Consider the following 24,834-nt stretch of genomic DNA (forward strand, 5'->3'; position numbering starts at 1 on the left):
AAAGGATATTTAGCAATGGCTGGGGGTCACTCTGTATCTGGTTGGATGATCGTTCACCTCTGCTTAGGCATGTGAACGTGAGGCCAGTAATCAAGCTAGTCGGCTTTGGCTCTCTGGAGCTGTTACGCCACGGATTTAATTTAATTTATTATACTTCTGTCTGCAAAGGCAAGGACATGAATGTCTGCAATATTCTGTAGAAAGCTCATTCAGTTGCATGGGACATCCAGGCTTAACTGATACAAACTCAATGATTTCAGGCTAGTGAAATACGAAACAAGAATAATACAACAGACATATGCAGCAAAACATGAATTGAATTTATTTAACTTGCGAACTGGAAAGTAAAAATGAAAGGGAGGAATATAAATGGACAGACATAAGTGAAAGTACATAAATGACTATTTATAATATACCATGTTGGAATTTAAATTAATTAATATTTACTCTTATGTGCAGATATATTATAATTCAATTCACTATTCCACGTGTTCAGCATTTTAGAAATTAAAGTTTAAAGGATGGAAAACAAGTTAACCTAGGAAATTCTTTGAAAGGTTAACTGTATACTCGGCTCGTCAAAGAATAGCCCACTTCCTTTATGAAAGTTATAGGTTCATCGTCATGTTCACAAAAGCCCACCACTGGACTCTATCCTGATCTAGCTGCATCCAGTTCACTCCATCTGTTTCCCTAAGGTCCGCATTAACTCAGTCGACAAACAAAAACAGCCAAACTTAAATCCATTAAACAGCGTGAGATCAAAAGATATCCAATGTTTTTGATACAAAAGCTTATCAATATTAAATGCCAAGTTAACAGAAACAATTTCTGACCTGAAACCGTCTGTCTTACAAAATGTCTGTGTTATGGCCCAAAGTCTTGAGTCCTCAAAACAGACTTTCGGATGGTGGGCTTCATGCACTCTTTTCTTATGTTCATGTAACAATGCACACAAGCTGAGAAGTGTTTATTACAAACATCTTTGAAAGATCATCATTCTTGTTGGAGGTGCACTGGCATTAAAATATCTGCAAAAATAATAAATTAAATAAACACACCCATCATATTTGTATCTTAGTACAGAAATGCTGTACAGTAGGGCACCGTTTATATGGCGGTTTAGGTAGGGACCAGACCCCCGCCGAAAAGCGGATCTTTGCAATTTTTTTCACTTGCAAATGCATATCAAAGCCTAATAAGATGTTACACTATCATATCGTAAGTGCACAATAGCGCTAGGCCTAAGAAAACGATATGAAAGTAAAATGAATATCAGTAGTACAAACATTGTGGCTCGTTTGATCTTCAATCCACACAACTAAAAGTTTTTCCATGTCAGCAATAAGGCTATCTCTTTTTCTTATGACTTTAGAGTTCATTCGTGTGGCACTTTTAATTTCATTTAACACTTTCTCCTTAGCGTTCTCGATGGCACTAACAGTTTGGCGATCTAGGCTTAGCTTACGTCCTATCTCGGCCATAGACATGCCTTGTTCACGAAGTTTAATCATATCTAACTTGGCATTTAAAGTAAGAGGCTTACGACTCCTCTTTTTATCGCTACTACCCTTAGACGCCATTGTAATTACACTGTAGTACACAAAAATATTACATAAATATACAGTTTGTAATAACTTTGAAAAATTGCCAGAATACGGAGACGCGCAGCGCACAAAAGCTGTAAACAGACTGAATCAGCGACGAGAAAATGGCGCCGGATGCACTTCTCTGACTCAGCTGTTGAGCGCCGTATTAGCGAATCGCCGAAAAGCGAGGCCCTACTCTATCAGAAGTCAATTGACTTTATGATGTGCTGTTGTGTTGTATCATCAGGCACACATTTTTACGAAACCTCCAAGCAATAAAAAGTGTGCTTTTTAAAAATTTTCAATGTGATAGGAATATTTTATTTTTAGTTGGAATAACTATCATGAATTCTGATGCATTTTCCAAAATATGCCATTCTTCACATAGCATCATGTTCATGCTTTGTGTTTAACTTCCATAGACTGAAGGTTGGCGTCTTCTGGATTGTTGCGCCACGTAGACTGCGAGTATGTGCATTGCACGAAGATCGGAAATTGAGACAACCCAGTTTTAAAATTAGTGTCACTCAGATTAGTAGATGTAATTGTCATATCACTTGTTTTATTTTTTATATGTTTACATCTTCACAAACCGCAGAGGACAGAATTGTTGGGGGGAGAGAAAAAAGATGCTGCAGCTTGACTGAAAAAATGAGGAAGGAAATTTCTCAGTCAGAACTAAGTAATTTTGATCACATTACATATGGACAGCTAACAACACTATGCTTAAGATATTGTAGATGCGTCATATTGTGATTTATATAGTATTAAAAATATATTAAAATTAGCCGTCAATCACAATATAAGATAATTAAAAGATTAAAATATCAATTTACGTTCCCCATCGAGTACTCGATTTACATGTGGAACATACACTACATGTTTCGGCTATATATAGCCATCATCAGGTGTTATGTATTTAAACTTTTCACTGAATTACTGATTTTTTACTGATTTATTAATGATTTTTAGTCTTCATTTTTCTTATCATGTTCTCGTCCTTTATATTGTTTCTTCATTCGTTGTAGTGTCACAGGTCACTAATATGTTTGTATTTCGTATTGATGTCAATGTTTTGTATATGGACCAAGAAGTAATATCGTATCAGTATTATGAGAGATCGGAGATGTACTGTACTGTATTGGATCGTGGCTGGTTACCGACTGCGGTGCTAGTGGGTGAAAGGTGGTTTGTCAGGGTTGAGGTCAATGTACTGAAGTGCTTTAAAGATGGGGTTGTTAAGTACAATATTATTATCATTAAGGCATATGTTTTGTTTATTTGACATTGACCTCAACCCTGACAAACCACCTTTCGCCCACTAGCACCGCAGTCGGTAACCAGCCACGATCCAATACAGTACAGTACATCTCCGATCTCTCATAATACTGATACGATATTACTTCTTGGTCCATATACAAAACATTGACATCAATACGAAATACGAAATACAAACATATTAGTGACCTGTGACACTACAACGAATGAAGAAACAATATAAAGGACGAGAACATGATAAGAAAAATGAAGACTAAAAATCATTAATAAATCAGTAATTCAGTGAAAAGTTTAAATACATAACACCTGATGATGGCTATATATAGCCGAAACATGTACTGTATGTTCCACATGTAAATCGAGTACTCGATGGGGAACGTAAATTGATATTTTAATCTTTTAATAATATTATATTGTGATTGACGGCTAATTTTAATATATTTTTAACACTATGCTTGTTGTTACTCCATTTTTGAAACTGTTGTCGTATACTTGCAGTTCATAAATTCATAAACCCAAAAACGAGGTTCCTAGTCTTCTAAAATATTGTCTAAAGAGACAATGCCTGAGGCAGAGTCTGTGGTCATTACTGGAACTGACATAATATCAGCAGGGGTGTACTGAAAGGATGGAATATGTACATACAAAGTTGTCATTAGGTTTTACGGCATCTTTCTACCTGAGGGGTGAAAGGTGCTTATCACAAAAACAGGAATAGTAATAATGAATACGTCTTTCAGTAAACCATATTTTGTTTGCCTGCAGTTTCATGTATATTTATTTCAAATTTTATTACAGGAAATTACTATAAATGTAGAAATCATATGACATATAGTTATGTGTGTGTAAGAAATACAATGATGTAATGTCAGCAAATTCATTTCAATAATGAAATTTTTTTTCCAGTCTTGTGTTTTCCTGAACTGGGATTTATGTTTTATTCAGGAGTACGATATTCAGGTAAATATGGTGTGATGAACAGGGAGATTTTTTGGTTAAACCCAACCCACAACCTGGAGGACCACGGTATTTCTCTTTGTCTGGTCCCTACCCATATTGACCTTTCTGGCTTCGGAGGCTCTACCGGTAGCTAAGCTACCGCCAGCATAGCTCTCAGGGTCATCGGGACACGCTAGCCCCCCACCACGTCAAGGTGAAAATACCTGCGGGGAGGAGATGGCTACTCTAGCATATTGGATTCTGTTGTAGTCCAAGACACACTTGTCTCTAACTGTCTAATAGATCAGTGGGATGTTGAGACAATTTTACTGATTCCAACCTGGAGTGAAGCGTTTGGAATAATGAGTGATGTCGGGCGAGTACCCAAGAACTGCATATATGAACATTTTAAGAATTTGCATTTTGGAGTTCCACTTTTGTTAAACTGCAGATTGAAGTTTCATGTGGCAAAACCAAGAAGTCAAGCCGTGTGTTATGAATTGACAGAAAAGTATGGAACTTTGTACATTATAGGAGCCCCTCAAGATTGATTATTATAAATGTGATGAAAAATGCTTTGTACGAAGACCATGTTGATTAATACATGTCAGACTTTGCAACTGAACTAGCAGGTTCTAGTGCTCAGGGACAAATTTACCTCATTTGTAGAGTTTACTACAATCAATTTTATTTTAAAAAAAATACTGACATTACAGGAACCAAAATCTGGTGTCATTGAAAGAATACACATGAAAGATTTCATGTGCCATTCATCCTTGAAGGTTTGTCTGAACCGAAGAGGTAATTTTGTTGTTGGGAGGGATAGCAGTGGGAAAACTGCAATAGTTGCTGCTCTTGTACTTGGTTTGGGAGGTAACCCAAGAGCTACGAAGAGAGGAACCTCTATGAAAGGTAACATATTGTAACAAGTTGCTAAGGTCATAGGTTTAGTCTTTGCTTATCTATCTTGAATTTAGTCCAGTCTGACACTGCGACCATCGAGGTAACGTTGAAGAATACTGGTCACCATAATTACAAGAGAGAAGAATATGGTGACCGTATAATTGTAATGAGATGATTAAATGCAACTGGTCGGGGCGTATACGAAATAAAGACAGAAAAAGGTACTGGGCTTTCTTTCCCTCTGCTTTTCCTTTCATCTCAGTGAAGCTTTTGAAATAATGAGCGATGTCGGGCGAGTACCCAATAACTCCAAAGGAGCAATTACCAAAGAGGGGGATCGAATCTATCCTCTGAACATTGCGATTACTAGCTTACCATTTTCAGAAGGGAGAGGTGGAGAAGCAACTCGCTGTGGTTAAGGAACAGTTACAGACAAACTACATGGAATTGAATGTACAATAAACAAGATGAAGATATATCGATCCAGTTGAAGGATATGGATGAGCCTGATTTGAATAGCATTGGTACAAGGCGCGTCCACAAAGTACGTTTCCCACTCGTCCCACAGCTAGCAAACCTTATATTGCGCGAAGCGACTGTGCGTACGCGATAGAGCAATGACGTAGCATGGCGCATGCACTAACGGCACCTCCCGCGTTCTCACAGTAGCATCGTTGCAGCTGTTGAAGATGGAGGTTCTTATTCCAGCTCCCACCGACTGTGAAGTGCGGTCAGTGATAACGCTAGGCCGCACACGGCTCGACGGACAGCAAGTCTCCTGCAGGAGTTCAGCTGGGAGGTGTTTAATCATTCACCCTACAGCCCGGACCTCGCTCCCAGTGATTTCCATCTTTTCCTACACCTCAAGAAATTCCTGTCCGGTCAGCGTCAGCGTTTTGAGAATGACAGAGAGGCGGAGATGGTTGTCACACAGTGGTTCCAATCCCAGGCGGCAGACTTCTACGACACAGGTATTCAAAAGTTGGTCCCACGGTATGACAAATGTCTCAATTCCGGTGGCGAATATGTTGAAAAATAGCTGGACACTTGCTGTATCTGTTGCAATAAATATTTCCATGAAATTGTTTTGTTTCTGTAAACGGCCCCAGGGAAACTTACTTTGTGGACGAGCCTCGTACTTTTGTAAGTATGTTTTGTTCTTTAACTGTTCAATTTGACTTTCAGTTTTGTCACGATCATTTGGTATCGAGTATGCAAGAAGATGATCTTTAAGACTGAAATTCGGTTACTTCTGCATTTGACTTTGACCATTAATATGACTGCAAAATTTTCATTTTTGACAGGCTGCTGCTATTTTGTTCACATAAACTTTCACTTACTTCAAACTTTTTGGGCACAATGTGATTCCTCACTTGTTATGCTCCTCTTATAACCTTAAATTTCTAACATTATTAACATTAATGACAGTCTGAAATATACCACCGAGAAATTTTCTACATACTGTTAACCCTTTCTCTAAATTCTTCATGTCTTCCACTATCTGCTCATACTCCGTTTTCCTCTCACAGTATGCAACACAAATTTCCTCGTGTTTTCCAGTACGCTGTTCTACACTTTCCACTCCTTTCCAGCTACTACTGGAGATCTGTAAAAATACACAACATATTACATCACACAAGAAAACACACAATTAAACCTCAATTCTGAATTGAAGTATAACCACTGGGTGTGTCTAGCTTTTGGACATAATTCTGAGCTGAAGGTATTAAAATTACCTTCCTGTATCAATCCTTGGGCAAATTTTTGTTGCATGTGAAGTTGAGTTTGTATGAAGATTTCTGTCTTCTGGGTTGTTGCGCTGTGTAGTCTGGTAGATGTTAACCAACGTTTCAGAGGTCATACTGCCTCCGTCATCAGGGCGATAAATATGCCAATAGGGTGTGAGGAGCTAGATTTATAGGCCGGAAAGTGAAAGGTGTAGCCTGCCCCGAGCCAATGGTAGCAGGTATGGGAGTGGACCAATGGTAGCACGTGGGCGAGAGTGGGAGAGGGAGGGAGTTTGTAACTGTACTATCTTTTTATGCAAGTCATTACACCTTTCCTCCTGGAATTTCTTTTTTGATAAGACCTCCCTTAAGTCACTCAGCACAGTCTCTCTCTTAGCCTGAAATTATTTCTTTCATAGTCAAACAAAAAGATTATCATGAGATGTCCTGCATAAGTAAAATATCCGAATCCATAAAATGAAAACAATACTGGAAGAAGAATGTAAACTATTAAAAACAGGGATGAAAGCTTAAAATGACAAGTCCAGTAAATATTGTTGGTATTCAACCTGGGGTACGCAAAGACATCTTAGGGGGTACGTGAAATTTAAAGAAATATATATTATTTTATGATAAACACTGAATAATCAGTAATGTAATTTATTTTAGATGTAGATTATATACTATGTATAACTTTAATTATACACCAACAACTTTGGGGGTACAAAGTTGAAGAGAAATTATATCTGGGGGTACGCGAACAAAAGAAGGTTGAATACCACTGCTCTAGATCAGTGTTTTGCAACCCTTTTCAACACATGGCACACCACAAAATTTTGCCTCACAAAATGGGGAAGTAAAACTATACATTGCCATAAATATATCACATATTTATCCTTGCCCTATTCGATTGCAGACACATGAAAAAACAAAACTATCAATGATGAACCAGTGTGTGTGTGTGAGACTTGTGGCTTTAGCAGCGACTATATGCAATAAAATCCTCTTGGGCAACAAACAACATCAAAATGGAGCCATAGTCCAATGTTTCAGACACACTCTGTCTCCATCATCAGGGAATGATATCATTGAATTGCTTAGAATTTACTGACACATTAGAAGCATATTCGGGCTTTAATGTAAATGAACACAGTACAGTAGGGCCCCGCTTTTCAGCGCCCCGCTTTACGGCGATTCGCTAATACGGCGCTTAACAGATGAGTCAGAGAAGTGCATCCGGCGCCATTTTATCGTCGCTGATTCAGTCTGTTTACAGCTTTTGCGCGCTGCGCGTCTCCGGATTTCTGGAAATTTTTCAAAGTTATTACAAACTGTATATTTATATAATATTTTTGTGTTACTACAGTGTAATTACAAAGACGTCTAAGGGTAGTAGCGATAAAAAGAGGAGTCGTAAGCCTCTTACTTTAAATGCCAAGTTAGATATGATTAAACTTCGTGAACAAGGCATGTCTATGGCCGAGATAGGACGTAAGCTAGGCCCAGCTCGCCAAACTGCTAGTGCCATCGTGAACGCTAAGGAGAAAGTGTCACACGAATGAACTCTAAAGTCATAAGAAAAAGAGATAGCCTTATTGCTGACATGGAAAAACTTTTAGTTGTGTGGATTGAATATCAAACGAGCCACAATGTGTGTACTACTGATATTCATTTTAATTTCATATCGTTTTCTTAGGCCTAGCGCTATTGTGCACTTACGATATGATAGTGTAACATCTTATTAGGCTTTGATTTGCATTTGCAAGTGAAAAAAATGCAAAGATCCGCTTTTCGGCGATTTTCGCTTTATGGCGGGGGTCTGGTCCCTAACCCGCCGTATAAGCGGTGCCCTACTGTATGTACAAAGAATGTAATTTACTCTAAATAAATGTAAATTTTTTTTAAAGATATGCCAGTTTCCTAAAAATTCATTCATCCAGAATGGAGACTAGCTTGGTAAAAATATCAAATTTATTGCAATATATGGAGGAAAGATTTATGTAAATAAATTCAGCCCTAAGCCATGTAATTTCAAAGACAATGAAGTGTATTACAGTAAAAAGATTAACATATTTACCAGAAGAGGGCATTCTTCAGCTTCGATGTCTTTTAAAGTATCCCGAATTTTGGATGATTTTGTGCCAGCTTTGTCCATTTGATCTTTTAACAGCTGACAATCAGCTTCCAAGGTATCACGCTCCTTACATTTGGCAGCATATTCTCTCATGTATTCTTCCAATTCAGCAGCCTCGTCAACAATGAAGAAGTAACCAAATTTCAAGTATTACAAAGTTTTGTTTCAGTCTTAAAGATCTTCTTCTTGCATACTCGATACCAAATGATCGTGACAAAACTGAAAGTCAAATTGAACAGTTAAAGAACAAAACATACTTACAAAAGTACCAATGCTATTCAAATCAGGCTCATCCATATCCTTCAACTGGATCGAGATATCTTCATCTTTTTTATTGTAGCACCAGCAACATTCAATTCCATGTAGTTTGTCTGTAACTGTTCCTTAACCACAGCGAGTTGCTTCTCCACCTCTCGCTTCTGAAAATGGTAAGCTAGTAATCGCAATGTTCAGAGGATCGATTCGATCCCCCTCTTTGGTAACTGCTCCTTTGCAGTTCTTGGGTACTCGCCCGACATCGCTCATTATTTCAAAAGCTTCACTGAGATGAAAGGAAAAGCAGAGGGAAAGAAAGCCCAGTACCTTTTTCTGTCTTTATTTCGTATACGCCCCGACCAGTTGCATTTAGGCGTCTCATTACAATTATACGGTCACCATATTCTTCTCTCTTGTAATTATGGTGACCAGTATTCTTCAACGTTACCTCGATGGTCGCAGTGTCAGACTGGACTAAATTCAAGATAGATAAGCAAAGACTAAACCTATGACCTTAGCAACTTGTTACAATATGTTACCTTTCAAAGAGGTTCCTCTCTTCGTAGCTCTTGGGTTACCTCCCAAACCAAGTACAAGAGCAGCAACTATTGCAGTTTTCCCACTGCTATCCCTCCCAACAACAAAATTACCTCTTCGGTTCAGACAAACCTCCAAGGATGAATGGCACATGAAATCTTTCATGTGTATTCTTTCAATGATCCCAGATTTTGGTTCCTGTAATGTCAATATTCTTTTAAAATAAAATTGATTGTAATAAACTCTACAAATGAGGTAAATTTGTCCCCGAGCACTAGAACCTGCTAGATCAGTTGCAAAGTCTGACATGTATTGATCAACGTGGTCTTCGTACAAAGCATTTTTCATCACATTTATAATAATCAATCTTGAGGGGCTCCTATAATGTACAAAGTTCCATATTTTTCTGTCAACTCATGACACACGGCTTGACTTCTTGGTTTTGCCACATGAAACTTCAATCTGCAGTTTAACAAAAGTGGAACTCCAAAATGCAAATTCTTAAAATGTTCATATATGCAGTTCTTGGGTACTCGCCAGACATCACTCATTATTCCAAACGCTTCACTCCAGGTTGGAATCAGTAAAATTGTCTCAACATCCCACTGATCTATTAGACAGTTAGAGACAACTGTGTCTTGGACTATAACAGAATCCAATATGCTAGAGTAGCCATCTGCTTTTACTGCAAACTTCTGACATTGTGAACCTGAAAATTACAAAACAAGTATACACTTCACACTGGAATTACAAGAGCTTAAAACATGGTTTTCATGGATGCAAAATGTATGGGCCACAGAAATCCAGATTAGGACATAATTTAAAACAGACTCCAGTGTAAACTGAAACTTCCTATACGGGGTCTCCAATTTATGAGGTTATGGTCGTGCTTACATTGCATTATCGGCCTCTGCTGTTGACGTAGGCGGGACTTATACGCGTGAGTCACGGGCGAGTCAGTTTTGGTGCCGCTAGTAACAGCGAACTACGAATATTTCTCGTAACTAATATATGTTATTACATTGTTTTTACCTTAAATCACAAAAACAAAATATTCGACAATTTCCCAAGGAGAGCTTCGTCGAGCATTTCGAAACATGTCAACGAGATGTGAAACTTGCTTGCAAGCACAAGGAAGTCACTTTGAACATCTTTTGAATGAATTATCCTAGACATAAGATACAATTTTCTTTCCGCTGTTACATCCTCCCTTATAACCAAACTAAGTAACCACATCTAACCAATTACTCATAAAATACACATAATGCGTAGCTTAAACCTGTGAACTCAAACGAAGCGTGTTAACACCCACGCTCCGTTGGAGTTCACAGGTATGGACGACGCAACAGCTCCCCGCAGACCAGCTACGGCCACCGGACAATCGGATCAATAGCTAAGTGCAGAGTTCAACTCCTGTGAAACCAACATCTAGTGTAGTGTTGCTTGATATGCTTTTTGCTGAGAATGATGTGATTGCCACTCAAGTACATTATTATAGGATTAGAAAACATGAACGTAAGCCTGAACATGTGATTCTACTGATTATCTGACTCATTCATAGCTGTAATTAATGTACTGATCATTCCACACAACTTCACTCTTGTGAACTCTTTGGTGTCGCACTGGTACAAACTGAATTAAAAATAAAGTGTTAAATGATGGAAATATTTCAAATACAGTATTTATATGATTCAACTGGCACCAGAAAGTATTTCTATACTCACTTGCATTGTCAAATTCATCTTCTATGGCTCTCCGGTCCGTATGCGGTCCATGGCCTCCTCAATTCTCCTCTTCCATTCGATCCTCTGTTACGTCCGTCTGTCCGAGGCTTTGATCGAGGTTTCGAAACATATTCCTTTTTACGGTGCAAGGTTGTTAGCCTTGTGACCAACCCCCAACCTGGAGGACCAGGGTACCTGTCTTAGTCTGACCTCTCCCCCTCGACCAATCTGGCTACGGAGGCCCTACCAGTATCTAAGCTACCGTCAGCATAGCTCTTGGGATCACTGAGGTACTCAAGCCCCACCACCACGACAAGGTGCAGGTACCATTAAGTGGGGAATTGTCCAATTGCCCACTCCAAATCAAATGATCTCTGGGCTAAAAATAAAATAAAACGAAGGAATTTTTAAAATGTTTCATTCACACTGGTGATAAAATGTTATTTGCAGAAAAGCAAGATTTGTGACTTATTAAGAGACAAGAATAAAATTAAATGAGGTAACAAACTGAACAATGTACTACATCTTTCTCAGCCATTTCTTAAAATCTGCAATTTCATGTTAACATACGTGACTAAGAAATTGTATTTATTATATAATACTCAAAAACATTAAATGTCACTTAAAAACCTGAATTAACTTAAAGATGAACAAATATCACAGCATATTGACAGTGTACAGTCAAACCTCGGTTCACGAACGCCTCGAATCATGAACAATTCGATTTACAAACAAATTTTCTGAACACAAAGCGTCTCGGATGACGTACTGTCTCTCGAGTTACGAACACGCAAGCCGTCAACATCGTGGAGCGATAAGCTGGGAGTATCAGCGTCGGCAGTGTTCGTAGAAGAATGATCCAGCACGGGGCCAAAGATGATGATAGCAGCAAAGCGAAAAGAAAAAATACCAATATCATGATAGATGTTAAGAAAGAACGATATCACCCCGATAAAGCAGTAGCAAGCCGCAGCATAAACATTTTCAATGATAATGCCATGTGTCACTTTAGAAACATTTTAAAACGTAGACAAAAACAAATCACACTGGACAACTTTTTAGTGAGACAGAGGCCCAGTGAGTCTGATGCAGAGTCGAGTGGTGCCAAGAGACAGAAAAAAGAAAAAGAATCCCCTTGCAAACAATAACATTTCACTTCCTCACCACCTTCCACTTACGCCGTCAACTCTCCTCCATAACTAAATTAAGTTTTCGTCTATATTTGATCTGCTTAGTGTTGTGTTTATCTTTTTTGCGATAGATTTGATGGTTTCCACTGATTTTGTGTTAAGAACTTGTGCACAAAGTACTGTTGTAAAATTTTAAATAAGCAATCATCTGGGTCCAGGAACGGATTAATCCATTTTACATTAATTCCTATGGGGAAAATGGCTTCGGTTTACGAACGACCTACAGGAACGAATTAAGTTCGTGAACCGAGGTTTGACGGTATTTGTAAAACAAGGTGTGGATCAAAACTAGAAAGCTTCACTTCATATATTAAAAACACAAACTTTAGTTAACAGATGGAATACGTAGTAGTTTCACCCTTACAACTTCAACTACATTTCTACAATACGGAAACAGTGACCTAGTCCGTTTTTATAAGACATAATTCACAAAATCAGAGATCCATCATTCAGTTCATTACGAATCCTGAGCTACACTGAAGTATGTAAGAATTACGATTTAGTATAAGAATCAGTACGAGAAACATTGTAAAACGTTATAAATAATAGTAAAATATATTTTTTCACTTTTTGGCTTGCTGGTTTCAAAAGCAGCGTCATTCTCAATCGGCGCAAATTGAGGTTTACCTGCATTTACTAGCCACCCTAAGATAATTCTGCCCGCCTGTCTGCTGATGATGAGATACTAACACGTACTTAGTTTTTTCTGAATTTACTTATAGCCCCACTTGTCTACTAGCCTCTAGTAAAACTTCTGCGTTCCTCTTTATTGTATTTATATCGTCCCCCAATAAATTAACATCATCAGCAAATGCCAATGTCCCATTCAATTGCAAACCCTCCTGCCTATCTTGGACTTTGCTGATGGCGTATTCTAGCGCAAAGTTAAAGAGCAAGGGAGACAAAGCATCTCCTTGTTTTAGACCGTTCTTGATGAGGAATGTCTCAGATACATATTTACCTACTCGAATTTTCCTACAGGTTTCATTTAAGCACATTTTTATTAGACTCACTAGCTTCTTTGGTATACCAAATTCAATAAGAATATTATATAACACTTCTCTCTTCACAGAGTCATAGGATTTTTTGAAATCTATAAATAACTGATGTACGGTCCCACCGAACTCCCATTTTTTCTCTAGTATCTGACGAATGCAAAAGATCTGATCAATCGTTGATCTGTTTCGTCTGAACCCACACTGATGGTCCGCAAATTCATTAATAATTAACAGGAATTTATGTATGTAAATTTTTATTACTTTAATGGTGCCATATCAGTTAAATATAACACTGTTTTACTTCATTATATTGTAAATGACCTGTCTATTCTGTTGAATAAGGTGATATACGAGGCTCGTCCTTAAAGTAAGTTTCCCTGGGGCCGTTTACAGAAACAAAACACAATTTCATGGAAATATTTATTGCAACAGATACAGCAAGTGTCCAGCTATTTTTCAACATATTCGCCACCGGAATTGAGACATTTGTCATACCGTGGGACCAACTTTTGAATACCTGTGTCGTAGAAGTCTGCCGCCTGGGATTGGAACCACTGTGTGACAACCATCTCCGCCTCTCTGTCATTCTCAAAACGCTGACGCTGACCGGACAGGAATTTCTTGAGGTGTAGGAAAAGATGGAAATCACTGGGAGCGAGGTCCGGGCTGTAGGGTGGATGATTAAACACCTCCCAGCTGAACTCCTGCAGGAGACTTGCTGTCCGTCGAGCCGTGTGCGGCCTAGCGTTATCGTGCAGGAAGACAATACCGGCACTAAGCATCCCGCGCCGCTTGTTCTGAATGGCCTGTCGCAATTTCTGCAGTGACCGCACTTCACAGTCGGCGGGAGCTGGAATAAGAACCTCATTCTTCAACAGCTGCAACGATGCTACTGTGAGAACGCGGGAAGTACCGTAAGTGCATGCGCCATGCTACGTCATTGCTTTATCACGTACGCAGTCGCTTCGCGCAATATAAGGTTTGCTAGCTGCGGGACGAGTGGGAAACTTACTTTTGGGACGCGCCTCGTACATATTTACCTACTCGAATTTTGCTACAGGTTTCATTTAAGCACGTTTTTATTAGACTCACTAGCTTCTTTGGTATACCAAATTCAATAAGAATATTATATAGCACTTCTCTCTTCACAGAGTCATAGGCTTTTTTGAAATCTATAAATAATTGATGTACGGTCCCACCGAACTCCCATTTTTTCTCTAGTATCTGACGAATGCAAAAGATCTGATCAATCGTTGATCTGTTTCGTCTGAACCCACACTGATGGTCCGCAAATTCATTAATAATTAACAGGAATTTATGTATGTAAATTTTTATTATTTTAATGGTGGCATGTCAGTTAAATATAACACTGTTTTACTTCATTATATTGTATTCTGTTGAATAAGGTGATATAGTTCCCAAGATATTAACTTTATTGTAAAAGTCTGCATAGAAGTTTAAATTCCCTACGTGAGCTGTTCACTGCTTTGCCTGCAGCAGAAAATAAAACTCACCACTTGCAAACTCCAAATCAAAAACTCAGAGAAGCGTACGTCAAACAGCCAGCAACCCTTGACGATCTCTACACATGAATCCACGAATAAATGAAAACGATTCTAGCGGAGATGCTGCAGTGCATAACAAGGATCTTCACCACACGTTTACGACAGTGTCTGGCCTGATGAAGCTCATATGACTAATGTTATTTTAAAAATAACAATTTCTATGTTATGTTTTTTAAGAAATCTCCTGTGCTTGAAAATTCAATTAACACCAGAAGAGTTATCATTCTATTCATTACTATTGGACCCTGTGAAATATGTACGAAGCATTTAAGCGCGTGCTCCAGCATAAAACAACGCCATGGTAACTTGCTACTCACTTTCAGGATTTCAGGTTTTCATGGTAATGGGCCTGAAGATGGCTGCCTTCTGAGATGTAGTCTTGTAGACGTTACAGGCATTTCTGAGGTCCTTGCTGCCTCCATCATCAGCCTGATGCAACAATAAGGAACACAAGGCCATTATATTTGCTGCCAAGTGATCCTCCAATTGTACCGGGTCTCCAATTTATGAGGTTACGGTCGTGCTTACATTGCGTTATCGGCCGCTGACATACGCAGGACTTGTACGCGTGAGTCACAAAAGATGTTCAAAGTGACTTCCTTGTGCTTGCAAGCAAGTTTCACATCTCGTTGACATGTTTCGAAATACTCGACGAAGCTCTTCTTGGGAAATTGTCAAATATTTTGTTTTTGTGATTTAAGGTAAAAACAATTAATGTAATAACATGTATTAGTGACGAGTAATATTCGTAGTTCGCTGTTACTAGCGGCACCGAAACTGACTCGCCCATGACTCACGCGTACAAGTCCCGCCTACGTCAACAGCAGCGGCCGATAACGCAATGTAAGCACGACCGTAACCTCATAAATTGGAGACCCGGTACTTCGATGAAAATGTTCTTTTTTAATTTAAGTATGAGTAATATCATGTAGGTAGTTAATGCCCATTTGAAAGTCAGAAATTAGCATACTTCCCTAAGCAAAGAATAGTGCAATAAGCATAAGATATGCAAGATTATAGAATGGCCTGAAATGTATTTACTATCATTTTCACCAGGGCCAAATTCAAAAATTACAGTGCAAAAAGGCCCATGCCAGTGCAGGCTTGTGGGGGCCAAAAGTGAACCAAACTGTGATAAATCCACACACATTGCACTGTGAATGACCTAAGGTATGGCATAACCTGTACGCCAACAGCCAAGAGATATTAAAACATTTACAGAAGTCAAGACTCTGGGGGCACACCCAGAATTGAGAAACACGCCATACTTCACATTCCAGAGTATGCACATGAAATTCTTAAAGTGAAGGTACATTGGACCTAACCAACACTTTTCCGAGGCTAACCAGGTCAATCATCAACGCTGTCAATGTCTCATGGCATTTATCTATTTCACTGCTCCCTCGAAACGCAACGACACATAACCTCAAATGACATATGACATTTCCGCATACTTTCCAGTTTCATCCTCAATACAGGAAACACTGTTCGCATCGAGTTCCTAACTGCAATGAATTTTCCTTAATGTCCTATGAAAAGACCGAATACGTGCCACTACGAAGGCAAATAATTTTATCACGCGCAGAAAGCCGCGAAGGGTGAAAACCCAGTCACGTCGAATATACTGTGAGTTACTGCATATGCCAGTTACGCCACAACGTTTACAACGCTCCAAAGGCCGACGGATACACACCTACGCTTCCAAGTCTTAGTTATAGTAGCGTAGTAGTAAACTACGTCTTACGCAGGAAAAAATATGGAAAATGATGTCCAAAAATCAAACTTGGAAGTACAATCTTCCATGTGCCTGGTGGTCCAGGGGGGGGCAAGAGAGTGAAATGCACAATGCAACCAATTTGCCTCTAGCCATATTTCAACTTCATAAAAGAAATGAAAAAAGAAATCACTCAGCCTCAGTCTCTCCTGGAGGCAGCCACCTATCATGGCAAGCCTCGCGATCAACCAAACTAAATTACGTTACCTATTCCGAGCGTTATACTCTAGATTTAATGGGATTAAACGCCATATACAACAGCCCAGTCTGCCTACATCTTTAATCATTTTAAACAGCCAACAGAGGGCACATGTCAATAATGGATTTCAAATCAGCAAAAATTTTCAAAATTGCTCTGGGTTCGTCGGACTCTGTGGGAGACAATAATTCTAGAAGAATGGAAAAATCACCTACTGACGCGGCACCGTGAGAGCCCAATTCTGCGATCTGTTCCAACGAACAATCTCTAACTACATCTCCTTCGGCCTATGTGCTCACCTGTACTGCATACACGTTGCACCAAGTACTACACTCTACCCCACTCAACATAAGCTGATAAACGCTTCTGCAACTGTAGTGTACAAAACAATAATCTTCCCTGTTGTTTTGTATGGGTGCGAAACATGGTCTCTCACTCAGAGGGAGGAACACAGATTGCAGGTGTTTGAGGAGGATATTTGGGCCTAGGAGAGAAGACGATGGGGCGTGGAGAAAACTGCATAATGACGAGCTTAGAAATCTGTACTCTTCTCCCAGTATTGTCAGGGTGATTGAGTTGAGAAGAATGAGATGGGTTGGGCATGTAGCGCGCATGGATGGGGCAAGAGGTGTGCACCGGGTACTGGTTGGGAAACCTGAAGGGAAGAGACCGCTGGGGAGACCTAGACGTAGATGGGAGGATAATCTCAGGCGGGATCTATGGGAGATAGGAGTTGAAGGAGACTGGATTTTGTTGGCCCAGGACAGGGTCTGGTGGAGGGCTTTGGCTACTTCGGTGATGAAACTTCGTGTTCCGTAAGCCATCAAGTTAGTTAGTACCACACATACACTGTGATTCAAAACTAGCTTTACAACTTCGCAGGAGAATATAAATTTATTTAAAGGATGTGTGCAATATTTTTAAATGCACAAATTTAGTTAACCCTTTACCGTGGTTGGACGTCTTGTGACGCCCTGGCATTTAAATTCCCGGTCTGCTGTTAAGCCTAATTTCAAAAGCCCATAATTATGGAAACAATAACGACTGATATATGATGTTTGTAGTTGATCTGGTGTGGAAGAAATGCTCTTTCTGATCGTGTATTGGCAACGTCGCATTCTTCGATCTCTAAAGGCTAGTCTGTGAATAACTGCGTGACCTAAGAGGTTACACAATCTTCCAAAGAACACTGAGCTGTTTGTTTGTAGAGGTAAGATAACTCATTCTCTCAGTCTCATATGACACGATAACTGCTCCAGCGAAGTAGAGAGGAAAAAAAATTATCTGAAACGGTCAAGGGGCTCCATAATATATATATATATATATAGATATACCGTTATGTTTATCTGTGTCTTCAAATATCAACAATTTTAGCACCCCTATACTCAGAAGTCTATAATCAGAAGAGTTCTTAGTAAGAGACGGTTATAACTGCCAAGTATGATGCATATATGTGGCCTTCAGTTCGCTGTCAGAATATCAGCTGGCGCAGACATATTTACTCCCGCGTATTATTGACACAGGAAAGAAATTCAATGCCTCAAAGACATTGCGTCATGTGCAGGAACCGCTAGAAAAAGATAAAAACTATGTATTTTGGTAGTGTTGACTTTTGCTGACGTATCAATAAATAACATACAACTCTCAACGTCTAATCGACTACTAGCATTTGTCACACACAGGATGTTCATATTATACGCTGAAATTATAAAACCATCTTTTAAGAGGATTTCAGTGAAGAATTGATCATTATATGTTATATAGTTCAAACGTTATGATAAATAAAGTGTTTTAGAGCAACTCCTCGTCAAGCAGCGCGGAATTTAAATTCCCACGTTGAAGGGTTAAACACATAAAGTTTCATGCACATAAACTGTAGTACCGAAAACTGCCCACGCAAGTCAACGAGACGTGCATCTCGGGAAAGTGGGATTCCACATTTCTGTGTTACAAAGACATTTATACTTAAGAGCGTACAGATTATCCATGGTGCAAGCAATTTCAGATGGTGATAAACTGGCTCATAAGGAATTTTTTTACAGAAATATTGCAGCAGGTTGAAGACGACGAAGGATTTCTGGACTCAGTAATTTTCAGTGACAAAAGCATGTTCCATGTCACTGGTAAGGTCAACAACCACAACTGTAGGATTTGGGGTAGTGAAAATCCACGTGCCTTCCTGGAACATGTTCGTGACAGTCCAAAAGTTAATGTGTTTTGCGCCCTCAGCAAAGATAAAGTGTACAGCCCCTTCTTTTTCATGGAGAAGACCATTACCGGCATTGTGTGTCTGGAAATGCTCCAACAGTTCTTCATTCCTCAACTTGACGCAGATGACCAGGAAGGACGCATTCAATTCCAGCAAGACGGTGCACCCGAGTTCCTCACCGTTTCCCAGGTCTGTGGATTGGTCGGGCCGCACCAATAGCATGGCCACCTCGTTCCCCGGATCTAACACCTTTAGATTTTTTCTTGTGGGGATTTGTTAAAGATGGTGCGTACGTGCCACCCTTACCTGCAAATGTAGCCGAACTCCGAACTCGAAATACCGCCCCAGTTGCTGAAGTGACACCGGAGATGCTACACCACGTGTGGCAAGATATTGACTACAGATCGGACATCTGCCGCATAACAAATGGAAGTCGCATTGAACCATAAAAATTCAATGAACATAAAACTTGAAAGTGTTTGACTACACTTCTATGTTCTGAAATAATATGTTTCTCCTATCAGTTCACCAATATCTCACCCTCAAGTTGTAAAGCTACTTTTGAAACATGCTGTAATATTGGTCAGACTTATATCTCTCACAAGACAAGCACATCAAATACATTCTAATGTTCATGTACTTACACAACGCATGCCAAGTTCAGACAGAGATGAATCTCTTGCAGACACCAGGTTCCTTCATGCTCCCAGCAGGTTTCCTGTTCTGATATCAAGTCAGTCTGACAACTGATTGCGCACGGCAAGCAGTACGCAGGTCAGGTGACACACAGCTTGCCGCTCTGTAGAATCTAGAGGATCATTCTGTTTCTTGTAATCTGCTACTCCTAGAAAGACAAAATACATTCACACTCACATTCAACAAATCAAGATTCCTCCATACATGCACCGCACTCCTCTAAGAACATAAAGTTTTACTCCACTACACAGTTAACACTTCTACCTTAGCCAATGAACACACACCTTCCATTTTCAAGACACATTTTATCATGATCACTACAGATACACAAGTCATCAATTCAAATATGGGTCTTGACAGTGAAACAAAAAGTTACCTGACATCGTAATACTGTCCATAAAAACTCTACAACTCCTTCCCACACACATCACATCAGTCCCATGCAACTTCTGTTGCCAATGATTTGTTACTGCTATATATTTTACGTCCACTGTGCTTTAAACTCACTTTTCCTCACAAATATGGTGTTATTCGAAATCAGAGCACCACAAAATATACGAAGGTTACAAATGGCACTATACTGATTTGCAGTACAGTAGGGCAAGGCATATACGGCGGGTTATGTAGGGACCATACCCCCGCCGAAAAGCGGATCTTTGCCTTATTTCAATTGCAAATGCATATCAAAGCCTAATAAGATGTTACACTATCATATCGTAAGTGCACAATAGCGCTAGGCCTAAGAAAACGATATGAAAGTAAAATGAATATCAGTAGTAGCTATAAACGCCGGCCGCACTTATCTGACTCGGCTGTTGAGCGCGTGGGGCATATGCACACAATTGAAAAGCGCCCCTAATATTTTTCAGACTTAAATCTCTCACATGACAAACACATCAAATATATCCTAATGCTCATGTACTTACACAACGAATGCCAATTAAAGACAGGGATGAATCTCTTGTGGACATGAGTTACTCCATGCTCCCAGCAGGTTTCCTGTTCTGATATCAAGTCAGTCAGCCAACTGTTGCCGCACATACTCCACTGCTTCTCTGACAAGCTGCACGCAGGTCACGTGACACAGCACGTGCAGCGACTGCCTTTATGTCGATGTTCAACATTATCGAAGAAAATAAGAAACGAAAAATGCGTTGGTGGAGTAAGGTATTGTACCAGAACCAGTTATGTGAGACATCTTAATTCGGAACTTTTCTCTTCTGTATGAAGCCAATAAAGTTGTCATCTTTTTTAAATCCTGAACTGGCATTTTCATTTGGTCACCTATGTCCTTCCATGCGTCCTCGCGTTTACTTTTGTTATGGTAATTAACAACTTTTGAATTCCACATCACCTCTTTAGATTTATAAATCTGTATGAGAGCTACACACTTTTCATTCTTCATTTTGCTACGACGGAACGCCACAAGACCGTCTCAACTGAGAGAGCACAGCACACTGAAATCCCTTTGCCGCGGGACAAAGAACTGCTCCGATTTGGCTCGACGCGCGCCAAGTTCGAGCTCGCCATTGTTCGTTCTGCCACGTGCGGCAACATGGTATCGACTTTGCAAGGCAAAGCAACGACGAACATTGCAATCGCGGCAGCCGATACACAGTTTTATTTCACCACACAGTGAACACTTCTACCTTAGAATATAGAGTAAACAAAACCAACAACTATTAACACTATAATAGACACTATTGCCATATGCGTTTCGACCTCAAGAGGTCATCATCAGTGGCATCATGGAAATTAATACATATAGTCAAATGTTTGGAACTAGATTCAGAATTAAAAATGAAAAGGTATTTGACAAGATTTTTTGAAGGGACACTGCACTAGATGCTGTTATTCACAGTAGTAAAACTTGCACTTCACGACTGATCAAATTGTGCGATGGCCGTAACTGGTCTCGCAGAGCGATCTGTTAACTCCAGAACCGTGGGTTAAAGACTGACAGGTGGAAATGCATGAGTATATATAAACTTGAAATCAGGGTGGCCAACTGCTGAAAACTTTCTCCTGTTTAATGCTAGGTCAAATAAAACGTTAGAATCTTTGGTGTTTTGTTCGTTGATGATGGCTTTGTGTTTAATACTTTTGTATATATGGAATTTTTCTAAGATATCTAGCATTTTACCCTTTGGAGCTACTCTTAATATGTCCATGATATCATCTATGGGGCCGTGTTCGAAGATGTGTTCTGCATATTTCGATTTTGTTAAATTGAATCTGATGTCGTGGACGTGTTCTTTAAATCTAGTTTTAAAATCCCTACCGGTTTGGCCAATATAGACCTGCTCGCAGCTTCCGCATTTTAATTGATACACACTATTATTATTGTATTTCTTATATTGTTTTCTTCTACCTTAGCTAAACAAGCATTACTTCACGTTCCAAGGCGAACATATTGAAATTCCTCAAGTAACTGTAGAATGCACCAAACCCGCAAATAATAAACACTTCTGAGTATATAAATGTCACTTATCAATGCCGTAAACGCCTCATGGCGTTTATTTAGTTGATTCGAGGATCAACGACACATAACCTCTACCGTCAAACAAGAACACCCCATAGTTTCCAGTCTCTTATTCCGTAACCTAATATCAGCCCAACAAGATCGGACACAAGAAACTGACAGCAATGATTCTTGCATTATGGCATTTTAAGACCGAATATTTGCCATTATGAACTCAAATAAATTTAGCACGCAAACATCCTCCAAAGCAGAATCCCAATGCTTGATTGTATATCTGTTTTAATAATATGTGTGATTTAGCCAACTATTGCTCTCAGGTTTGCAATACATAGGCTCAACCTGGGGATATGTAAAATTCCACCTTTTTGTTTCATATATTCATTTGAGTCTCTCTACAAGGACTGAGATGACTTCTTCTCATTCAGAATGACTTACTGGTTAATCAAATACAGTTATGAAAGACAAGGAACCTTAAAAATAATACTTCTAATATCATTATGGCATTATATCATTATACCTACTGTGATTGGTAATCCTTAAATTGGAAAGGTCACTCCATAATGATACAATAAGCACAGCCAAAAATTAAATGAAACATGATGAATCAACTTGACAGCCTTCCTTTTGTGAAGACAACTGTTTTAAATCATGGGGATACATTAAATGGTTATAATTCTGCATTAATATATTCTAACATTCTTAACAAAACTTTCAGATAATTTCATCATGATATACAGCCAACAACATATTTTGTTAGAAGATACATCACTTCAGTCAAAAACAGTGAATCCACCAACTGACAAATGTCAATGGTTTTGAAATCCTTGCTTACAAAAGGTTAATTCCAGTCCTGCATGCCATTTTATACAAACTGTTGCACACACAAAAGTAAGGTCCAGTTTACACAATCTAATTTCAGAATTTGGAAAGAGAGGAAGAAAATGCTCTGCTCAAGTTAAACATTGTAAAACAAAGTTTATTAATTAAGAAATTTGGGGCAAAAAGCAGATAGAAACAACCAATGTATACAAGCTCTCAATGCATTTCAGTCCTGATTATGACAAGCTATCATTCTTGTGCTGATGAATGATTTATGAACTGGTTTAACGGTGGACTTTCATATTAGAAGATTCTATTCCTGGACTGTGGTTTGGATAATCAAATACGGGCGTACCTCGGAAATATTGCGGGTTCGGTTCCAGACCACCCCAATAAAGCGAGTTACATAAATTTTTGGGTTTCCCAGTGCATATAAAAGTTATGTTTACGCTGTACTGTAGTCTATTAAGTGTGCAATAGCATTACGTCTAAAAAAAACATTGCGAGAATCACCAAAATGTGACAGAGAGACATGAAATGAGTACACGCTGTTGGAAAAATGGCGCTGATAGACTTTCTCGACGCAGGGTTGCCACAAACCTTCAATTTGTAAAAAACTCAATATCTGCGAAGCGCAATGAAACAATGTATGCCTGTACATACATATACTCGATACAACGATATAATTTTGGTATCACCTATTTCATTTTCAGTATCTGAATTCTTCCTTGAAATGCTGTTGTATTATTTCACTCTCCAAAACAAATTGTGTAATTCATCAATAAGCCAACTTCATTCCAAAACTAGCCAAGTGCCCGGTCAGAGAACTCTCATATACCATGCACATTTTAATTTTCAAGCAACAGACACCAAATCCTGTCCGTATTTCATGAAAGTATCCATAAAAAATACATTTTTAAGAATATTTTAAATAATGCAATTAAATATGATGAGATCAGAAAACATACTAGGAACCATGTCATATCAGAGTTGAACTGTTATTCTAAACAGCGTTTATTATATAAATCTACTTTAAGTGGTTGCAAATTATACACATCAAAAACAACTGTTTTACATTTGCAATGCCACAAGAGGATGGTTCTAATAATAATAATATGAGAAATAATCAATAAGATTAAAGACATTTTAAAAGTAAACACCAAAGGAACTTTAGGTGAAAAATTAGTATGTCATTTGGGAAAAGGTTTTCAGAAAACATAACCCAAGTTGTGTCCCACTGGTCAATATATGGCAAAGTCTTTAGAAATAAATGCTTTTGTTCTACAATCCAAATGGCATGTATCACATAATATGGATATTTTATTTTGCCAACTGAAGACTTTTACGGAATCGCACCAACTTCATAGATGTATTAATACACGCGTAGCTCCTGCACCATAAGAATTATCTTCGAAGATGTAACCGAACTGACCATAAGTCACTTTTAAAGTTATACTTTATCAACATTTTGAATATTGATTGTTAGTTTTCCCATTTCGTGAAATGCAGAAAACAGACAGTCATACAGAATCTCTGGTTTTGTATCCCTCGACAAAGCACAGTACATGAGATAACACAAATAGTTAAGTTCATGAAAGTAATTCACTTACATCGCTCTCAGCAAATCCATGAATTTATGAAGTACAAATAGAAGGTTCTAAATGGTTCTTCTCTGCACTTGAGAACCCGTGCTGAAACTTCCTTCTGGTATAAAATATTGTGTATGTGCCAGAACTCAGTGTAACTCTTCAGTCGTACTGAGTTTCCGAAACTTGTCCGTCACCTAGTAATCTGAACAGAACACACAATTTCAGAA

The 24,834-nt window shown here is 38.9% G+C and overlaps 1 protein-coding gene across 5 annotated transcripts; it reads right to left on the reverse strand.

Moving 5' to 3' along the window:
- Nucleotides 1–297: 297 nt before the first annotated feature.
- Nucleotides 298–21,656, reverse strand: LOC110840742 (uncharacterized). 5 transcript variants are annotated; one of them, XR_015534002.1, is made up of 6 exons: nucleotides 20,644–21,656; nucleotides 19,666–19,865; nucleotides 15,157–15,268; nucleotides 11,087–14,124; nucleotides 6,446–10,071; nucleotides 3,617–6,315 (listed from the first exon to the last, which is right to left on the reverse strand). XR_015534002.1 is itself a non-coding variant. In XM_087344571.1 (5 exons), exons 2-5 carry the CDS (start codon nucleotides 8,865–8,867, stop codon nucleotides 1,023–1,025), a joined length of 360 nt encoding a protein of 119 aa, XP_087200697.1. In that variant the 5' UTR covers nucleotides 8,868–10,071; nucleotides 11,087–11,434; the 3' UTR covers nucleotides 298–1,022. The 5 variants fall into 5 exon arrangements, 3 of the variants coding, with proteins under 3 accessions (XP_087200697.1, XP_087200696.1, XP_087200695.1); XM_087344571.1 differs by lacking the exons at nucleotides 15,157–15,268; nucleotides 19,666–19,865; nucleotides 20,644–21,656 and adding an exon at nucleotides 298–1,031 and having other exon boundaries at nucleotides 6,172–6,315; nucleotides 8,514–8,684; nucleotides 8,832–10,071; nucleotides 11,087–11,434; XR_015534001.1 differs by lacking the exons at nucleotides 15,157–15,268; nucleotides 19,666–19,865; nucleotides 20,644–21,656 and having other exon boundaries at nucleotides 6,446–6,834; nucleotides 8,514–8,684; nucleotides 8,832–10,071; nucleotides 11,087–11,435.
- Nucleotides 21,657–24,834: the final 3,178 nt, after the last annotated feature.

The sequence above is a fragment of the Zootermopsis nevadensis genome, unplaced genomic scaffold (assembly GCF_977971745.1).
Source record: "Zootermopsis nevadensis isolate Lab colony 2312 unplaced genomic scaffold, Znev_1.0 Znev_ptg000007l, whole genome shotgun sequence".
Taxonomy (NCBI): Eukaryota; Metazoa; Arthropoda; class Insecta; order Blattodea; family Termopsidae; genus Zootermopsis; species Zootermopsis nevadensis.